At 53.8% G+C, this 20,545-nt stretch overlaps 1 protein-coding gene across 1 annotated transcript; it reads right to left on the reverse strand.

Annotated features, from left to right (window-relative positions):
- Window positions 1–11,796: 11,796 nt before the first annotated feature.
- Window positions 11,797–17,604, reverse strand: Inhbb (inhibin subunit beta B). Its single transcript, XM_034513645.2, has 2 exons — window positions 17,145–17,604; window positions 11,797–14,451 (listed from the first exon to the last, which is right to left on the reverse strand). Exons 1-2 carry the CDS (start codon window positions 17,602–17,604, stop codon window positions 13,676–13,678), a joined length of 1,236 nt encoding a protein of 411 aa, XP_034369536.1. The 3' UTR covers window positions 11,797–13,675.
- Between the last annotated feature and the right edge of the window lie 2,941 nt (window positions 17,605–20,545).

Below are 20,545 nucleotides of genomic sequence, written 5' to 3' on the forward strand. Positions count from 1 at the left end.
CAAGTTTTGGGAGTGTATCCTCTCTTTCACTTTCTGATTCATGGGAACTGAATTCAAGTCATCAGCCCTGGAAACAGGTACTTTTACTCTTTGGGCCATCTGTGAGCCCAACAGACACTGTTTCCTGGAGGAGTATTTGCTTGCTTGCTTGTTTGTTGAGGCAGATTTTCCTGTAGCCCAGGCTAGCTTAAAACTCCTATATAGCTGAGGATGACCTTAAGCTTGTGACCTTCCTGCTTCAGCCTCTTGAGCGATAGGGTCATCTTTGTCACTACACCAGGTTTTATGTGATGCTGCAGGAGTTCGGGGTCCCACCATGACGCTAGGCAAGTAGTCTACCAACTGAGTCCATCCCCAGCCAGACTAAGTCTCTCTGTCATCCATGACGATAGCGTTGTTATTATCCCATTTACAGAAGAGAAAACTGAGGCTCGAAGAAGGACTTTACTAAAGAACAAAGCTGTGGACATGAAGAATTGAAATGTAGTCTTCTGGCTGGTGAGTACTCACACTAGGAAGCCCTGGGTGGAGCTCTCTCACCCACCCTGTCCCTGCCTGGTGTAACACCTTCTCCAGGATGCCTACCTGTGTGTGCCCTACTCTCCCCTCCATAGCCCTCATACCCTTTGTCTGGTCTCTTGGGAGAGGAATAGCATTGGCATGACCTCTGGGGCTTCTGGGTTTCTTGGACTGGAGGATCCAAAAAAAAAAAAAAAAAGACTCAGGCACACCCAGGGAGGATGTCCCATTTTGTTACAAAAGGGGTGCAGTAGAGTAAGGTGAGTAAGGCAGGCAGACAGACAGACAGACAGACAGACAGGCCTAGATGCCTAGAGCAGTCAGCCTGCAGGCTGCAGGTGCGCTGGGCTCTCTGCAGGGCCTGAGTGAACAGGCTGCAGACTGAGGCTCCATGGACAAGCCCCATGAGGCTACCTCCAGCCCCCAGAGCACCCGAAGGACAAGGCCATACTCCCTGCCTACTTGCTGATGGCTCCGGTATTTTCTGTGCCAACCACAAGCCTTCCCCAGGGCTCTGTGATCTACTTTCCACTTCCTACCTTAGAAATAGCTCATCACAGCCATTTCCCCACATGCCCTCTTGAGGGCAACGCCCCCACCCATGCCCCCCCCCCCACACACACACACCACATTCTCACAGCCTAGGAATTCCTGAGGGCACAGCTGGCCTTGGATGATGTTCAAATACATTTTTTTTTTCTTGAGTGACAGGGAGGAAGGAAAGAGGGAGGAGAGACTCCAGGGCCCTGGTCCAGCTTGTCCTTGAATTTGCTAAGTTTACTCTTCTTGTCTTCCAGCTGCTGTGTGACCTTGAAGGAGCCAAGCAGTGTCTCTGGGCCTCCCTCACTAGTAGCCAGTAGAAAGGTTAGATAAAAGAGCCCAGCCACAAGATGGTTGCAAGGCCAGCATAGGTACATTTTGTCAGCCTACACTTGAAGCTTATAGAAGGTGCTATGCAAGGTGACACTGGGGAATCTAGCCTGACAGTGCATGCTAGGGTCAGAATCCTAAATCCTCCAGGAAAGAGAGTTGGAAAACACAGTTCAGGTCCCCCATGTCGCTGGGCCATGTTTTCCCTCAGAGGCCATTTGAATGGGGAGTCCTGGATCTCAGACATTCAAGAAAACTTGGCTGGGCCTGCCTGCTTCCCAGTCTATCTACATACAGAAGCCCCTAGACTTGCACACATGTACCTAGACACACACACACACACACACACACACACACACGCGCGCACACGCGCGCGCGCGCGCGCGCACACACACACACACACACACACACACACGCACGCACACACGCACGCACAGACTTTCTGTGGATCCAGCCTCTCTTTGGCTCACATCTGACCTATCCCCAGTTCCATACCCAGCCATTCATGTCAGCCCAGGAAATCCAGACACCCAAGTATTAAAATTGCTGAAGGCTAGAGGAATTTCTTCTCGGAATTTGTTCATTAAATTTAACTTACTTATTTACTAATTAATTTTTATAAGGTTCTCATATAGCCCAGGCTAGCCTCCAATGCACCTGAGGATGATCTGGAGCTTCTGATCTTTCTAACCAGAAAATGACAGACACCTGCCACTATACATCATTAATGTTGGTGGCCTTAGGGTTTGAACTCTGGGCTTCATGCATATGATCAAGCAATGTGCTATCTGAGCAACCACTTCAGCCTTTCTCTCTCTCTCTCTCTCTCTCTGTGTGTGTGTGTGTGTGTGTGTGTGTCTAGAGGTACATGTGTGCAAGTCCAGGGGCTTCTGTATGGTGATAGGCTGGGAACCAGGCAGGCCCAACCAAGTTTTCTCAAATGTCTGTGGAAAGGCCTTAGAGCATTTGGAGAACCCAGCCAATGGTTGCTGTTGTTACCTCACTGAATCAGAACCAGCCCAGGACATAAACTTCATGTCTGGTGTCTGTGATGGTGTTTGTATCTGCTCAGCCCAGGGAGTGGCACTGTTAGAGGCCCTGTTGGAGTAGGTGTGTCACTGAGGGTGTGGGCTTTAAGACCCTTATCGTAGCTGCCTGGAAGCCAGTATCTGCTAGCAGCCTTCAGATGAAGATGTAGAACTCTCAGCTCCTCCTGCACCATACCTGCCTGGATGCTGCCATGCTCCTGCCTTGATGATAATGGACTGAACCTCTGAACCTGTGAGCCAGCCCCAGTTAAATGTTGTCCTTATAAGACTTGCCTTGGTCACAGCAGTAAAACCCTAACTAAGACAGTGCCATTGTACAAAGAGGGAATCCAGGCCCAAAAAGGCTGAGCACCCAGCCACAAGGGACTCAGCTAGGGCAGGACAAAGTGACATGCTGGAAATCCACATTGTAGTGTCTCCAAGGATTCATCCTCTTCCCATTTGGCCTACCTACACTCTTAGAAAACCTTATGAGCAGAAAGGCTAGACCAGGATTGCCCTGGCAGGCTAGACCAGGATTGCCCTGGCAGGTAGGCATCCAAAACTAACTCCTCCAGGAAGTGCTCTCTCACAACACCCTTTCCCTCTGTGCATAGCTATACTACACTGGTATTTGGGGGTTCAGCCTGTGCTTAGAAGGAGCCCCTCAACCAGGTACACAGCAAGCACCTAAGTATCTAGGTCACTGCATCAGGTTCCATTTTCTGTGGGGCCTCAAGAAGTTACAGCCCCTCAATGGGCCTCAGTTTCCCTATCTGGAAAATGACAGGAAGCTTCTAGACCTTCCTGAGACCTCAGAAATGGCCTCTGCTGGATCTCTCTAACCATTAAGCCTCAAAGGTCTGCCTCCCACAACATCTGGACGACAGTATAGATTTTATGTGTGACTATGTCTCTGAGAACCAAAGCTGATGGCAGAGTCGACTAGCCATGCCAGCCATTTCTCTGTCTGTGGTACACAAAATAATTGGCTTTGATGAGTGACAGCTCTTCCAGACTGGCTCAGAAGAGGCCTTCTGTCCTTCCATGGTGCCTAGAGTCACCAGCCACCAGGGCCACACAACAATCCCTGCACCCCTGACTCTCCAGCCAGAGCCTGAAGGTGACTTGAAGCTACCTCAGATTTCCAAGGGGTTCTCTCTCACAGACACAGTATGGGTAGCTGTCCCCAAAGGAACAAGGTTGTTTGTTTATGTTCAGGGGACATAACACAGAAGGGTTGCTTTCTGGAGCTGGAGAGACAACACACAGTTAAGGTACTTCCTGTTCTTTCAGACGATCTACGTTTGGTTTCCAGGTCCTACCTTAGGCAGCTCACAACTACCTATAACTCCAGCTGCAGGGAGATCCCAGGTCCACGGGCACTAGCGCTCATACAAACATAGGCACATAATTAGTTTTAAAGACATTTAAAGTGATGCTCAACAGATAGGGGTGCAAACGAACGAGCATACGAACGAGCTGTTTTCCAAATGGCTAGAAAGTTCTCTGAGGTTAAGAAACTCTTGGGTAATGGGGCTGAGGTAAGAATGGCAATCAGCAAGTATTAAGCACTTGCTGTATGCAGTGACTGCTCTGGGCACTCAATTCAGCAGTGTGAAAGCAAGCTTAGCCCGGACCCTTACAGGAAGGACTTAACCTTGCTCTTACTTAGGGACCCACTCAGGTCCCCTTGGCTTGATAACTTTCTCACCCTTGGTAGCAAAAACCCAGAGCTCACAGCCTCAGGCAGGACAGGCAGCAGCAGCCTGGTGTCTGGCTGGCTCTCAGAGCTGATTTGAGTCCTGTGTGCCTTCTACTCCTTCCCAGGCACGGTTGGAGATTAATTATTAATGCTGAAATAATTGGCATTCATTACCGTGCCAGTCATCCACGGGGGAGTGGGCCCTGCATTAACCAATTCATTGCTTGATGATTGATTAATTAAAGCTGAACTTTTACAACACACCCTCGGGTGATGAACCATAGTCTCCCCAGGGCAGAATACAAGCGCACAAAGAAGTACCTTCTCCTGGGTGCCAGAGAGGTGCCCTGGCCCCAGGTGACACCCCTGTGGATGGGCCTGGCACTTGCCTGAGGCAGCAGAAGCTCGTGTGTGTGTGTGTGTGTGTGTGTGTGTGTGTGTGTGTGTGTGTGTGTGTGTGTGTGTGTGAAGCGAAGCCTTGCTGTGAAACTGAGTGAGGAGGCAAATTGCAAGCTTTGAGAAGGCTGTTATGTGAATCACCTGTGGGGCACAGGGTGCTCTTAAAAGGGAGAAAAATAACAAAGGCGTGGTCAGGAGCACCGCTGTCTGTCTGAGCCAGGTCTGAGCCAGGTCTTACTGGCTCCCTTAGCTTCAGCTGCTCCAGCATAAAAAAAAAAAAAAAAAAAAAAAAAAAAAAAAAAAAAAAAAAAAAAAAAAAAAAAAAAAAATCCAGACCTGTAATCCCAGCATTCAGGAGGAGGCTGAGGAAGGAGCACTGTCAGTTTGAGACCAGCCTGAGATATTCAAGCCAACCAACCTAGGCTAGAGACTGAGGCCCTCTATCACAAAAGAAACAGGAGTGGTTTTTGGTTTTGGTTTTGGTTTTGGTATAGTTTCGTGTAGCCCAGGCTAGCCAAAGACCTTAAATTCCTGATCTTCCTGGCGTCACCTCCCAAGTGCTGGGACTCCAGATGTGCCACCACATGTGGTTCATGTTCTGCGGGGGATCAAACTCGGGCTTTGTGCATGCTAGATTGGATGCGTGCTTTATCAATTGAGCTATGTCTGGAGACCCCAGAATTAGGTCTTGAGTCCCTGGTATGTCCCAGCTGCAGGAGCAGGCTATGGTGAGCCACAGGGACTCCCTGTGCCCCTGAAATCAAGCCAGTCTTTGAGGAGAGTGAGGAAGCTGACAGAGGAGGACTTCACATTCTCTAAGAATCTGGCTCCTGTTTCTAGAATGAACCCTAGTCAGCTAGGCCACGCAAGAGGGAAGGGCCACGAGTTGCCAATGGACCAGAAGCCCAGAGAGGCGGCATGGGTGCTGGCTGTAGGGGCGTGTGCCCCACCCGAGCCATGAGATTTCCTGCCAGGGCTACAGGGGTGCCGGTCACTTGAGCATTTCAAGGACTAACCAGTCTCCCTGTGGTTGTCAGCCTGGGAGTGGCGGGGCACGGGGTTCCTGTAGGCACGGCTCACCTCGTTGGTTCTTGGGCATTTCAGAGTGACGCTCCACCCCAACCCCAAAGAACAGCTTTTCCTGACCTCAAGCGGGCAACAAGCAAGGTGAGGCTTGAATAGGCTTGTCTGTACTCAGAGGGTTGCCTGGCTCCTCTGTGAAGGACAGGCCGGCAAGCCCTGCCCCCAGTCGGAAAGCTGGACATACCCATAAAGTGGCAGCAAGGCCTCCGTGGCCCAGAGTTACAGTCCCGGTACCCTCTTCTACGTATGGGCTTATGAGGAACAAAGGGTGCTGAGACTGAAGACCCTAGATCAGTGTCTGACACCCTTAGAATGTTTCCTTGAGGTCTCTGTGGTTCCAGGGGTTCAGAGAGGCCCTGGGTTGTTTCCATAGGGTCAGGACCCCTGAGTTATAAAGACGTCCGCTGGGGTCACACATAACTACCCAGGTTTTCTATTTCCTGTGGGATGCTGGGCTCCCTGAGGCCGTTTGTACTCTCCGCACAGGCCCTACAGTAAACAGCATGGGGGAAGCTTGCCAAACCAACCCTCATCCTTCATTCCGCAGTAGGGCTAGAGAGTGGGCCTCGAGACCCACCCTTACCCTCACTGTCACTGCCAGAAGCTGGCGAGGCAAGAAGTAGAGGTGGGGGATGGGCAGGTAGCAAAAGGACTGAGCAGGAGCCATCCTGCTGGGGGATGAGCTCCCAGCTGCCTGGCAAAGCAGACTGTAAAAACCGTGTGAGCTGACCCACGGCTCCCTGAGTCTACATCCCCTGCACAGGCCTAAGGCCACCCTGCATCCCTGCCCTAGGAAGCAGAGGGTGCGGAACGTCCCTGCCACCCCTCTCTGGCCCCTCTGTTTTTTGGCCCCGCTACCCTGTGGGAACTTTGCCCAAGGAGTCTGGAAGCTTTCTTTGAAATCCCAGTTGGGGGCGGGGATGTAGTTCCGTCAGTACTGCGCTTGCCCGCCATGCATAGAGCCCTGTGTTCCGCCTACAGCATAGATAAAACAGGTGTACCAGGTGTCGTCACATGCCTGGAATCCAAGCATTTGGGAAGTGGAGACAGGAGGGTCAGAAGTTCGAAGTCATCTTTGCGCATCTCAAAAAGAAAAAAGTCCCAATTGGAAATGCCATTAGTGAGTCGGCTCTCTGAGCCTCCACAGTCCTCAGCCCCAACTGTCCCCCCTCCCAATCCCCAGACTCTGTGCCTGCCATGGCCAAAGATAGACCTTGTTCCTGCTCACAAATGGACCCTTCTCATCAGGTTGGGGTGGGCAAGTCTCTGGAACTATATGGACTCTCGGATGCACCTGGGGTGGGGGTGGAATGAAGGACAGCTTAGGGCTTCTGAAGATGTCCTCCAGGAGGGTCACAGCAGCCTCTAGGCCCCCTACCCTCCAGCAGCCCTCTCTTGAGAACTCTAGGAGCCTAAGACTCAGGAACCCCTGGGTCCTTAGGAAACATGGACTAGAGCAAGACTCGGTATGAAGAAGCCAACCTGCTAAACCTCAGCTTCCCCAACTGTTAAATGGGCCCACCATCCTACTGATCACCTAGGTGGTAGAGATAAGTGAGCAGGCAGAGTATGCGATGTGGGAGAGAGTATCAGATTGGGAGGGAAATGCCCACTAAAGGTTCCTCTGGTTGGATCCAGGCTCCCTGCTTTTAGACATCGCCTGCGTGACGGGTACAAAGATGAGTGGTGCAGAGATGCTACCTCAAGGGAAGGTGGGGAACCCTTCCTGACCCAGAGCATCAGAATAGGAGACTCAGGCTTGGGATGTTGGTAGAGGGTTTGCCTAGCGTTTATGGGGCTCCATTCCCAGCACCACATAAACTGCATGTTGTGGTGTACCTCGGTAATCCCAGCATTCAGGAGGTAGAGGCAAGTGAATCAGGAGTTCAAGGTCATCCTCCACTGCACAGCAACTTTGAGGCCAGGCTAGGCTATGTAAAACCTGACCAAAAAAGAAAAAAAAAACTGTTAAGGGGCAGAGAGATGACTAGGTGACAGAAGGTGCTTGCTGCCAACCTAAGTTCAAACCCCAGGAAGCCCATGGTGAAAAGACAGAAGCAACTCTTGAAAGTTTTGCTCAGAGTTCCGTATGATAATTGAGCCAGACAACCACAGCAGCATCGTGGAGAACCTGCCCTGGCGGCCTGACGAAGGCCTTGCTGGGGTCTCATTTCAGGAACAAGGCCTCTAAAGCATAGAGAGGACTGGAGCCAACTGGCCATCCTGCTGGACACCTAGCCAAAGCTCTTCTTGGTGACTACTGCTGGAGTTGTCCTGGCTAGCTCCTCCACCTCCACCAGGCCAGAGGCTAGACCAGCAGTGCCACACCCTGCCCAGCTTCACCCTGTCCATAGCTTGCCTACCCTCATCCCACCCTAGTCCAGCAGTCAGGACTGGAGTACCCCTAGTATATAGATGGCTGTTCCCACTTCTGTAAACCGAAATGGCTCAATAGACTGGGGTCCAGGGCATAGTGGTTACTTCATAGGAACACCAAAGACTTTGAACCCCAGCCTCTCCCAGGTAGCCCCCAGAACAGCCCCTTGTTCCCTTATCCCTCCTGGGAAGCCCAGTGTTTGTTTGTAAGAGACTAGAAATGACTACAAATCCCTGCTCTTATCCTTGGAGTTACTCCAGTTGTGTGGTAACAGCCACTAGGCAAGAATTGCCTCTCTCCATCTACAGACAAATTACTGTCCAGAAAAGGACACACATGCAGAATAGTCGACTGATTATATCTGCCTAGACAGAGTAATCAGCCCTTAATAATCCTGCATCACCAAGGTCTGTCAGATGATTCTGGGCCAGAAGGCTGAAGATTTGATGCTCCAACATTCGGTAGTATAGGGGCTTTTCAGGTGTTCAGAGGTCTCTATAAATTGGCTAAGTTTTAGAAGCTATGCTTTGTGCTTCCCACAATTATAGTTAACTCAGTCATTCTGGATTTCTGACGGGGTTGAAAACTTATAGCTATTTACCGTAAGAGAAAAGATTTGAGTGGATGGTCGTCAGCTGACATTCATCCTAAAGCCAGGTTCAGAACTAAATGTTTTAGTTAGGATAGATGACAGAGGTGCTGGTTAGTCAACAAAAGGACGGACTGGGTATTAGGACTATCCTGTACCTCACTGGTACAAATTGGCATAATTATGCTCTAATTGTATATTTGAGAGAAAAGTTTCATTTTAACAGGAAGGGTGATTGATGTGTAGGAGGAGCTAAGGTAGGAGGAGTACTGAGAGGAAGAAAAGGAGTAAGGAGAGGAGGAGAAGAAGGAGAGGAGAAGCTAGGTGATGAAAGAGAGAAAGAGGGGGGAGACAGGGAGGCAGATATTCATGTATCTCCACCAGTCAAAGATAGTTGTTATATCTAGGTTGGTCAGTGGGTTACACCTCTGATTGAACAATTCCAAACTTATAACGCTTATGATTAACATTATTTTAAAAAAATGTATAAATGCAAAAAGGAAAAGGGGGCATGGGATAGGGGTTTTCTAAGGGGGGGAATGGGGAAAGGGGATGGCATCTGAAGTGTAAATAAAATATCTAATAAAAAAATTAGGAGAAAAAAAATCCCTGCTCTTCTTTTTGAACTAAGCAATCGTGAATGAGAGGCTTCCTTGTTCTGCCCTCAGTGTTGCCATCTGTATAATGGGGTAAATGGCAGCAACCTACTGTCTTCCACACCCAGATCGTGAGAACTAAATAGATAATGTATGAATGTCACACAAAGATGGCACTCAGTAAAAGTTTGTCAAGTGAATAAATGACCAGATAAAAGCTCTGCCTTTGAAGTATTCTGTCTCTGGATTTGCAGGGACATCAAGAGAATGCCTTGGCACTAAATGGCCAGAGAAAAGCTGCATCAGTTGAGACACTGCACTAAGGACAGCCACATAAGCCACAGAGGGATACCTGTGTTCACCCAGCCCACTCTGCCTAGCTGCTGCAGGGCAAGTGATTGGCGATCCCAACTGCCAACAGTAGGTCCACACTTTTTAAAAAATGACTGGGGAAGTCACAATGTGCAGGGCCAACAGTACCACCCACATGAGGAAGAAAACGGAAATGTGTGTCAGTCTGTAGTAAATGCTGGGTTAGCATGCATGACATCCTGGGTTTACTCCCCATGCCTGGTTACACATGCCACTAATCCCAGCAGTTATATAGTAGACACAGGAGAATGAGTCCAAGGTTATCCTCAGCTATGCAGTAAGTCTGGGGTCAGCATGTTGTATCTCAGAAACAACAGCAGCAGCAACAAACCTTACTGTCTTTGGCATCCTTGATTGGTAGCCTATAATTTCCTAGACTCCCTCTCTCTTTTTCTCCCTCTCTCTCCTTCCCCCAATCCAGTTTCCAGTCCTCAAGTATCCCCAGATTGGCAGGATTCTCCAATGTCCATGCATGTCCAAGGCCCACAGCACTGTTCCTGCAGGGCATAGTTCCTGCAGGGCATAGTTCGGAGCCTGGTATACGTACCCAGGACTATCCTGAGCTCCAGGGGCCTTGCCACAGACCAAAGCTGCCCGTCCTTCCTCCAGGACTTCACCTGGAGTTGTGGTAGGAATCCTTGTAATGGTGTCTGTCCATCACACTGTCACAGGAACAAGGTCCTGTTTAGTCCTGGCTTTGAGCGGCAGGGCCCCTCACTGTCCCATTCTGAGCCAGCCCAGGGGGCCTTGAAGAAAACACAAACCAAGGACGACCTGGGGGCCTCTAGCATTGATCTTCCGTGCCTGCCTGGGGTGTGTGGGAGACGGGAGGTAGAATTGGGTCTGTCTTCTTCTCCTCTCCCCCACAGCCTTCCACCTCAAGGCCTTGAGCTCCGTGGAGTCATTGAAGACCCAGGGCAAGTTTGAAGGTCAGCTGAGAATGAACTTCTCATGGTGAATGCTCAACATTGCACAGGATAGAACACTCGAGAGGGCTGGGAGTGGTTGCCTCCTGACTCTCCATCCTCCTGACAGGGCTGGGATGAGCAAAGAGGCTAGAAAGGAAAGCCTGAGAAGGCGAGGAAGGGAGCACAGAGCCCCAGGCCCCTCATATGCATGTCTTCTTTTGGCCATTTTCATTCTTTCACCTGCAAAACCATCTCAGGGCAGGGCTAGGAAGACAACTTAGTCCATAATGTGCTTGCCACATAAGCATGAGGTCCCCGGAATCTGTATAAAAGCCAGGCCTGTGTCTATGATACCAGGGCTGGGAAACTGTAGACAGGGGGAGTCTCCAGCACTTGCTGGCCAGCTATTCTAGCCAAATTAGTGAGCACTTTTTTTTTTAAAAGGCCCATAAGGTCTGCAGAGCTCAGATAAAGGCAATTTGTAAGTCTACAATCCTCATAAGCTACCAAATGGGTGGCCTGTGGCCAGGGCCCCTGTCTGGGTGGGGTGACCTTGGGCAGGGTGGATCTGGGCTCTCAGCTTCACCTCCCACTCTTTGGGAAGCATCGATGAATGGTTCAGGCAGGGTCTGAGAGATGACAGAACTGAACAGGTCTTTAAGTCGTACCTGAAGGTAGCTGTGCTGTGTAGTAACTACTAAGACATCACCTCCTCCTCTTGCAACAGTTGAGACTGCCAGGGTGTCTGCCCTTTAATGACAGGATCTGAACTTATTCCCCCAGTCACCTGGAGGTGAGCACAGAAAGCTGGGGTATGGGAGAGAACTCACTTCCCAGATTGTCCACCCTCCTTTCCTCCATGGCCTGGAGACTCAACTGGCACTTTCAATTTATCATTTATCCTCCAACCATATTCGTGTGTGTGTGTGTGTGTGTGTGTGTGTGTGTGTGTGTGTGTGTGATGTACAGCAACTATGTGAAGACCAGAGAACAATCCATAGAAGCTGGACCTCTCTTTCCACTATGTGGGACCCTGGGCTCGAACTCAGGGCATCCAGGTTGGCATCAAGTACCACAGTACTTTTGAAAAGCAAGGAGATCGAGCTTTGGAACATCACACAACTAGCTGGGAACTGGAACAGTAAACAAATTTGTAATTCGCTAATTTGCTAATTGCCTTTCAGCTGGTCTTCTGCCATCCCTTCTAGCTTCTGTGTGACATATGTGTCAGGCAAGGGCTCTGGGAGTGTAGGGAACAGGCCATGGGGACGTCTGGCATCGGAACTGGACACCTGGACCCAACCCCTCCTCCCAGCTGCCCACTGCCCCAGACATCACACAAGGCGGGAAGCCCGTGGCACTCCATCTTTTATTGTCTTAAACTGTACACGAACATAAAATACTTAAGACAGCCAGTCTGTGGGGGGAAATTGTTTGGTTTTAAGTTATTATGAAACAGAACCTAAGGAGGGCTTTATTAAATAAACTAAGATGAGGACTTACAGCACACACCTCCTCTCCACCAGTCACTTATTTTACTCTACCTTCTGGGTGTGTGAGGACAGAAAAGACACATCAACTGAATAAAAAAAAAAAATCATTTATACCCTGAAACGCTGGCAGGCCACTCGAAGGATTGCTTAGAACATCTACCTCATAGAAGCTGGCCGCCTCACCATCTAATAAAAATTAAAACTGATCTGCTGGCCTCTTTGGTTCCAAAATTATGTATAATACATTTAACTGTATTCATTTTTCTGCAGCTATAAAAATAACTTTTTTTTTCAAATGGCAGTTTCTGACTAACCATGCAACTAGATCAGTGCAAACATTGAAAGCAATCATTCGCTTAGAAAAGAAGCAAAAGATTTCGTTTCAAGTATAAAAATATAAAAGAGTCGTACGAGTCCAGTTTTGCCTAGTGTGGGTCAACCCTTTAAATTGCATAGTTCACGTGGCACTCGGACATCCACGAGGACAGCCACGTCAGCTCTCGCCCCAGGGCCACTTCTGGACACACGTAGACCTGCAAGTGCTATTGTGGTGTGCATTCACGCAGGACTGCAAGTGCTTTGTGGAGCAGGCGGGGGTGGGGGGGCAAGTGAAGTGGGCAGGAGCCATGTCCACGGACAACCCTGAAGCCAGGGTCCACCCACAGGGACAACTGCAAAGCAACCGAAAGCACTCCCTCTCTCTCCAAGACAGCTGAGCAGCTCCTCAGACCAGCCCCCCTCTAGCACTGCCTCTCCTGGTCTCTTCCCCTTGCTAGTGGCCATCACCACCCATCTCTGCACACACCAGGAGGATGTCCCCAGCAAAGGGCACCACCAATTGCAACAGTTTTCTTTCCTTCTCACTTCAAATCGTTTGGCCTTTCCGCTTCAAAGGTCACAGCAGATAGGCTCTTTTCAATTCTGCAACTGGCACAAATGGCCTGTCAGTTGTTGGAGATGAATTTAAAGCATAAAATCAAGACCCTTCCTCTCTCCCTCCCCCAACACCCCTGAAAACAAACACACACATACACACATATGTAAGTCACACCGGGGACCCAAGTGACAGACCGTCAAAGGGTCACTGTCCCTGCTCCATGGTCTCTGTGACAGGCGAGTCCTCCTGGGCTACTTGCCCTCTCAAGAACAGAGGTGGCACAGCTCTGCGGCCTCAAAGCATGGAGGATGCCAGGCGGGGAGTGAGCAGGCAGGACTGTGCCAGGCGCTGCGGTGAAGAGCCTGGGACAAGTCAGGGACACATGGCCCTCCACCCGCCTTCGTTCCCACCCTGCTTTCCCTCTTGGTGGCTCTCTGGCTCACTCTCTCTGTGTCCTCTGTCTTTGTGTGCTTTTATGTGTGCTCAGAAGGCGCGATTCAGAGTGCCCGGCCAGCTGGTGGGAATGGTGGCTCTTCACCCCCTTCTTTCCGACTGACAGGCATTGGTAGCTAAGCTGCCATTTGTCACCACATCCGTTTGCTGGTATCCCAGAGGCTGCTGTGTGGGTGGCAGACTGCATGAGTCCGGCTATGTGCGTCTGTGTGTGCAGTTAGGAGTCTCTCGTGTCACAGAGAGGCTCTCCCTCTGGTCCTGACTGGTTTTCTAGGAAGCGGGAGAACGTTATTTCAGGCCCCATCCTGGCACTCTTTGAGGCCTAATGGAACAACCACACTCAGCCCACCTGCCTCTCCTGCTCCCTCAAAGACCCACAGGCCTGTGCTCCGCCCCCGGGCCTCTGTCAGGCGCAGCCGCACTCCTCCACGATCATGTTGGGCACGTCCCGCTTGACGATGTTGTACTCATCATCAAAGTATAGCATGGACATAGAGCTGAGCTTGGTGGGGATGCAGCAAGAGTTCACGGGCCCCGGGTTCAGGCCACGCATGCGGTACTGGTTCACCACGGCCGTGTGGAAGGAGGAGGCCGAGCCAGGGACCCCGGCCAGGTAGGCAGGGCAACTGCCCTCACAGTAGTTCCCGTAGTAGCCAGTGGGCGCAATGATCCAGTCGTTCCAGCCGATGAGCCGGAAGTCAATGAAGAACTGTTGCCTGCAACAGAGGCTGGTCCGCCCATCACACTCTAGGCCCCGTTTGCGGATGCGATGTCTGCTATCGCCCAGGCGGGCCTGCACCACTACAAAGGGCCTGTGTGACTCCTCACCGGGGTCCACAAACACAGGCACCACGGCCAGCTCCTGGCAGCTGTCACACTGCACATCCAGGTTAAGGCGTCTCTCGCCTCGCTCAAACAAGGCCTGGATGGCCTCTGTGATGGGGAAGGTATGCCAGCCACTACGCTTTAGGTCCACCTTCTTCTCCACCACGTTCCACCTGTCACCGTGACCCTGTTCTTGGAAGTACACCTTGACGCGTACCTTCCTCCGGCTGCCCTTCTCCAGGACATAGGGCAGCAGTTTCAGATAGAGCCACAGGCTGGCCTGCACCACAAATAGATTCTGGTTGCCTTCGTTGGAGACGAAGAAGTACAGGCGGACCCGGGAGGAGGCGAGGCCATCTGTGGAGACAGGGAAGAACAGGCCAAGTTAATTCCAAGAGAACACAAGGCAATGGGGAATGGACTCTGCTTCGTGATGTTGGAATGAACATTCGCCACAGCTGGAAAGTGTTACTGACCAGAAATACTATTCCCGGGGCCCGGGCTTCTGCCATAGCCTGCCTGCCAGAGGCAGAAGACACGTTTCCCATTGAGAAAACAGGACCAAGGTGGAGCCAGAAGGTCCAGACCTGTAAAAATCCTGCCTCACCTCTCCCAGGCCAGGGCTCCCTGGAGATCGGATTGTCATGCCTCAAAGCTCAACTTGTCAGGAGGCCAAAGTCTTAACAAGTTGTTATGGGTCTCTGAAAACAAAACTAAGATCCCAGGAAGGATTGGGGGGTAGGTTGTTTAAATGGGGCTGCTTCTGCTTCTGCTGCTTCTTCTGCTTCTGCTTCTTCTTCTTCTTCTTCTTCTTCTTCTTCTTCTTCTTCTTCTTCTTCTTCTTCTTCCTCCTCCTCCTCCTCCTCCTCCTCCTCCTCCTCCTCCTCCTCCTCCTCCTCCTCCTCCTCCTCCTCCTCCTCTTCTTCTTCTTCTTCTTCTTCTTCTTCTTCTTCTTTCTGGTTAACTTGGGGCATTGTAAAATCGAGCTGAGCCATCCACAACCTCTTTCCAGTGTTTACCTAATCCTGATCTGACCCAAGCCTCAGTGGGACCTCCACTGCAAACAAGCAAGCTCGAGTTTCTGACATACAAGTGTGCATCCTGTGAGCTGCAAAGTGCAGCCCCTGTTTCCAAGGAGTTCCAAGGGACAGGACAAGCAGCCTTGAAAACTCAAGGTCTGATCCTTTGACCAGACCCTGACTCCCAGAAGGCAGCAGTTGGAGATCTCGAAGGTGGTGGGTTGTTAGTCATCTCAGTAATTTGGTTCAGCCAGAAGAATAGTTCTGCCAGAACTGATGTCCCTTTCTCGGAATACATTCCATCAACCCTTCCCTCTGACGGTCTCTACCTATTCAGCAGACATGGCTGGTACTGTCAAACCTCCCACCAAGCGCCCCCCTACCCCCAACCCCTTCCTCAGTTCTCACTGGCTCCTCTAATAACACTGACGTCTGACTTTGAAAAGGGGGAAACTGCAGCCTTAAAAGCTGGTCTTGGCCGAGCTGCCTGTGACCTGAATCTGTTATTTATAAGTTAAAGAGCTGGCTCCGTGAATCGGACCAGAAATATAACAGCCCCCGCTGTCATTTTGTGCCACCGGGACCAAAAGGCCTCTCGACCTTCCCGAGTCACGTTTCCCTTCTGGGCCCCAATGCACCTTTTAATCCAAGCCCTCTAATTGCATGTGGAGCTTTCCCTGACTCTGGCGGACAGCTAAAATGGCAATGTATTTCTTTCTAAGCACAAACCGGCCTTGATTGTCTCTGCCTTTCTCCACACCCGGCCATGCAAAACTTTTCATCCCTTTTTATCCCCCGGCGGCAGCACAGGCAGGGTCTGCCTGATGCCTGGGAGAGTAGGGGGGCATTTGCAGCCAGGAGCATAGCTGATCCCCCCTCCTCTTCCCAGGCTCCCTGCTTGCCCCCCACCCTGACTACATCGGGCTTCCCCCTCTGCGACCTTCTCTGCAGTCCCCTCTGCACAAATGGGGCTGAGCTCCCAGCACAAAAGCCAGCCTGGCTCATTCAAGTCCTGAAAAGGACAGCGATGTCTAAATACTTATACCGTTTCTGCCCGGGAAATTTTCCTCCTTTTTAAACTTCCCGGAGATTTTTTTTTTCTTTTCTTTTTCTCTGAATTTTATATTTAGATAGTAGGCAGAGATTTGCAACATGGGGCCTGGGAAGACATTGCAGAAAGGAATCCCACTCTTTGTTAACTACAAACTCTGCCCCTCTTTCCCGGACCAGAGAGGGCTGCGGCTGCTGCCAGGCAAGCCTAAAGGCATGAGGCTGTTCCTGAGCCGCGTCTTTGCGTAAATGATGGACCTGTTGAGAAGCTGCCTTCCGCTGACTCTGGTGCCCACACAATCGGAAGGCAGGTTGCCTAGCTCTCCCCACCGATGCTTCAGCAATCCTGGCAAGCCCATGCCGCCGGCCGACGCAAGCGGCCCCGAGGGCCTCTCACGCAGGCTCTGGCTGGTTCGTTCTCTCTCGTGTTTCTCTTTCTCTCTCTCTCTCTCTCTCTCTCTCTCTCTCTCTCTCTCTCTCTCTCTCTCTCTCTCTCTCTCTCTCTCTCTCTCTCTCTCTCCTTCCCTCTTCTCCTCTCTTCTCCTGCCCACGTATATCAACAAGCACACACATCTCCATCTCTACACTGCTAAACCTACACTCGGATCGTGGGAAACAAAAACATTAAGCAATCACTAAGCAAGTGCCCGCAGAGCCAGGGCTGCGCGCATCTGCCGGGAGGGGGACGCGCGCCCAGAGGCGCTGGGGCCCAATTCCCGTGAGCCAGGATGAAGGGCAGGGTGCTTTCCACTTGCTGCAGGGAAAGGGAAGCCGCAAAGGATCTGTAATCTGGGCGCGCAATAGAGGAAAGGACCGCCACCCTGGGACGCGCGCAAGGCCACCGCAGAATGGCCCAGCCAGGAGCCTAAATGCCCTCGGGGCGTGCGGGCTGCAGAGGCGGCGAAGGCAGCAGGAGCTTCCTAGGAGAGGGAAAAAGGGAGGGATCGCGGTCGCCTCTGGCTTCCCCGTGGCCGAACCCACCTGTCTCTGCAAAGCTGATGATCTCGGAGACGCGCTCCTGGCCGTCGGCGCCCGGGCTGGCGTGGCCGTCGAGGTGCGGGATCTCCACGCGGCCGTCCTCGCGCACCTTGCCGGCGTGCAGCTTGCGCAGGGCCGTGACCATGGCGGCCTTGGGGACAGCGTGTGTGATATTGGGTCGGCCCCGCAACTGCAGGCGGTTCAAGATGTGTCTCTTTACTGCCTCCAGGAAGTCACCGTCCACCCGGCCCAGCTCCTCGGGCCGCCGGAAGCCGCCGCCGCCGCCGCCGCACGACGTACAGGTGTCCTGCGAGCCACCCGGAGCTCCGGGGGGCGGGGGCGGGGGCGGCGCGGCGGGCGACGGCGGGGGTGTGGGAGAGCCCCAGGCCTCGGGTCCCAACCAGCCGGCCGCCAGGAGCAGAAGGCAGGCGGCCCCCAACGCCCGACCGGGCAGCCCGTCCATGGTGCGCCGCTGGCGACGAGGGCGCCCGCCGCGAGGCGAGGCGAAGCGAGCTCAGGGCCGGGCTCCGGGCTTCGGGCGCACCGCCCCGCCCCGCCCCCGCCCGGGCCTCCGCCCGCCCGCCTGCCGGGAGCGCCGCCGCCGGCTCGCAGGGGGAGGGGGCCGGCCGGGCCGCGGGGGTTCCCGCGCGGCCGAGAAGGGGCGCCGCGGGGACCAGAGGGGAGCGCGGGCTGGCGGTGGGGGGGACCGCCGGGTCAGTGGCGCGCGGGCGTCTCGGGGCGCCTAGGCATCTGCAGCCTGCCCATCCTCTCCGCGTCGAGGGCCACCGCAGCCCCCCGATCGGGGTGAAGCGAAAGCGAGGAGCGGCGGCAGCGGCGCTGGCGCGGTGGCTTGGCTCGGCCGGGCTGCAAAGGTGGAGGGAAGAGGCAGCGGCGGACGCAAGTCGCTCTGGAGACTGAAGCGAAGGTGCCGGAGCCCCCCCCCCGGGCGCGACGCTGCGGAGGGCGCTGCGGCTGGGGCCCCGCGACCGCACCTGAGCGCCTCGCCCTGTCGCTGCTAGCAGCGAGGACACGGCCGCCCCAGGCGGCGGCGGTGATGGGCAGGTCGTTCTCCCCTGCTCCGGGCCGGCGGGAGGGGAGAGCGCTGTGCTGGGGAGCACTGCCGCGCGGGCCCCTCTCACAGGCGGCGCCGAGCCCTCCTGGGCGGCGGGCCCTGCAGTCCTCCCAGCGCGTCACCCGGCAAAGTTGTCTCCAGGCTCCCCCGGGCGCCGCATCCACGGGAGGGCGAGCCGCGGCGCGCTTCTCCGGGGCCTCTGCTCCTCCTTGCTTCCCTGCTCCTGGCTGCCTGCACGGGCCAGCCGGGGCGGCGGAGGAGGGAAAGGCGGCGGCAGGGCCCTTCTCGCCGCTGTCTCTTCTGCCTGCCGCGGCAGTAGCGGCCAAAAGTCTCTCTGTGTCCCCGGGATCGAGTGCCCTGGCTCGCGTTCCCACTGGCACACGCCGCAGGGCCGGGGAGAGAGCGAGTCGGCGGTGGCAGCAGCGTCCCCGCGCCCAGCCGTGGCTCGGAGTGCTGAGCGCGCCCGAGGAGTTCTCCGCTTTGCCTTCTCTTCCTTTCCACTCCCTGTTCTTTTTTTCCCGAGGGGTAAAAAAGCCGCACAATCTCCGTATGTGCGCGCGCGTTGAGATAGACGTTGGCAGGAAAAAAGGGGGGGAGGGGGGAGTGTCGTCCGGGCCGTGCGGGAGGAGACGGTCCGCGCCGCCCCGCTTGGGCTTCCCGGGGGGCGGAGGGGGAGGCGGATTCTGCAGGTCGCTGCTGCCTGATCCTCCTCCCACCCCCTCTTCCCTCCGCTCTTTCCCTTTCTGCCTTGGCGAGGAGGGGCGAGGAGGCTCTCTTCTCCCTGTCCCCCCACCCCCCGCTATGCCAGGCCACTTTTGCTACCTCGAAACTTTCCCACCACGTGAGTGTTCCGGACCCTCGCCCCATGGGGCGATGGATAAATGGCACCGACACGCTCCGGGAGTAGAATCCTGGCGCTTCTGGACACCCCTTACTCAGGAGCACGCAAGCCTTTCCCCTGTCCCAAATTGTTGTCCTTCACAACCATGACGGGCGACCCTCACTCGCCGCAGCTTCCCCTAGAGCCTCCAAGGGTCGATCTTTCTCTACCCAGCCCGGGAGGTGGGGGTGGGGGTAAGTTCGAATGCAGCAGAGAAGAGGTGCGGGTGGATGCCACCCTCGGGCTGCAGCGCCCTCTTCTAGCGTCCCAGGCCGCCGTCCCAATAGGCGATGGGTTAACCCCCTGGGCTAGAAGAGCAGGGGAAGCGGCGACCGCTGGAGGCTTGGCCAGCTCTGCCCGTAGTTGGCCAGAGGGTCTGCCTGCATTGTAAGGGAACCCATCATTGAGGACCCAAAGTCTCTGGAGTTCCAGGGCTTGCCAGATTGTTGAGGTTTCCACTGTCCCATCCTAGTCTTGTTACACTTGTCCTTAGAAAAACCCAGATTCTAATGAGGCAGTCAGGTACTACCGGCTTTGGATCCAGTCCAACCTCACCCTGCCCTGCTCTAAAGGGGCTTTGTGATACCTGCAGCACACTGGTTCTTTGGGAGGTCCAAACAGACTACTAACCTCGCAGAAGCGGATATAAAGATGGTTCTGGGGTGCTCTTCTGTGGCTGCCAGCAATGGGTGGGAGTCTGACTCCCAGTACTGACTAGAGAACTCCAAGCAAGTACCCCCTTCTTTCTGTCCCTCTCCCCGCCCCTACCTGGGTCTGGGACAACAATGCCCACGGGGCACAGTTCCCAGAGACCCGGACACACTGTTTGCAACCCCCCACCCTCCACTTGCTTCCCAGGACTCTTACCCACAATAAGCTCACCTAAGGACAGGCAAGACTGTGAGGTGTGTGGATGGTTTTCCTTGGAATCGGGACAACCCTTCCTAAAGAGACCTCAGACTTGGGGCGGGGGTGGGGGGGTGGGGTTGTTCCTCCAACCTCCATTGCTTCCCAACTTCCCAAGGCAACCCAACACTGTGGACCTTAGCCAGAACTGCAGTTCCGCGGAAGCACGAAAGTCTGGGAGCAGAGCGCCCCCTCTCTCCCAGTAGGAGGAACGGACCAGAAGTCTGCGGGGCAAAACTAGGGCGGGTCTGACTTAGCCAACTCTTGAGTCTGAAGCAGGAGCCTCCCTTCCGCCTCCCACCCCCACCCCCTGCAGAATCCAGAAGATAACAGCCCTTCTGCCCTCAGGGGACCCATTTTTTCGCTGTTCCTGTCTTGTGTCCTCCCCTGCCCCGCCCTTCCAGGGTCCAGCGAGCCCTTGGGCAACAAGGAGATGTTCCTGGCAGCCTGGGACAGTCCATCCTGAAAAGCGGTCCGGAGCCTACCTGCTCCACCTCAAGTGTATCTTCTCTCCAAGCACAACACACACACTGACCCCCAGGCTCT

The sequence above is a fragment of the Arvicanthis niloticus genome, chromosome 10 (assembly GCF_011762505.2).
Source record: "Arvicanthis niloticus isolate mArvNil1 chromosome 10, mArvNil1.pat.X, whole genome shotgun sequence".
Classification (NCBI taxonomy): domain Eukaryota; kingdom Metazoa; phylum Chordata; class Mammalia; order Rodentia; family Muridae; genus Arvicanthis; species Arvicanthis niloticus.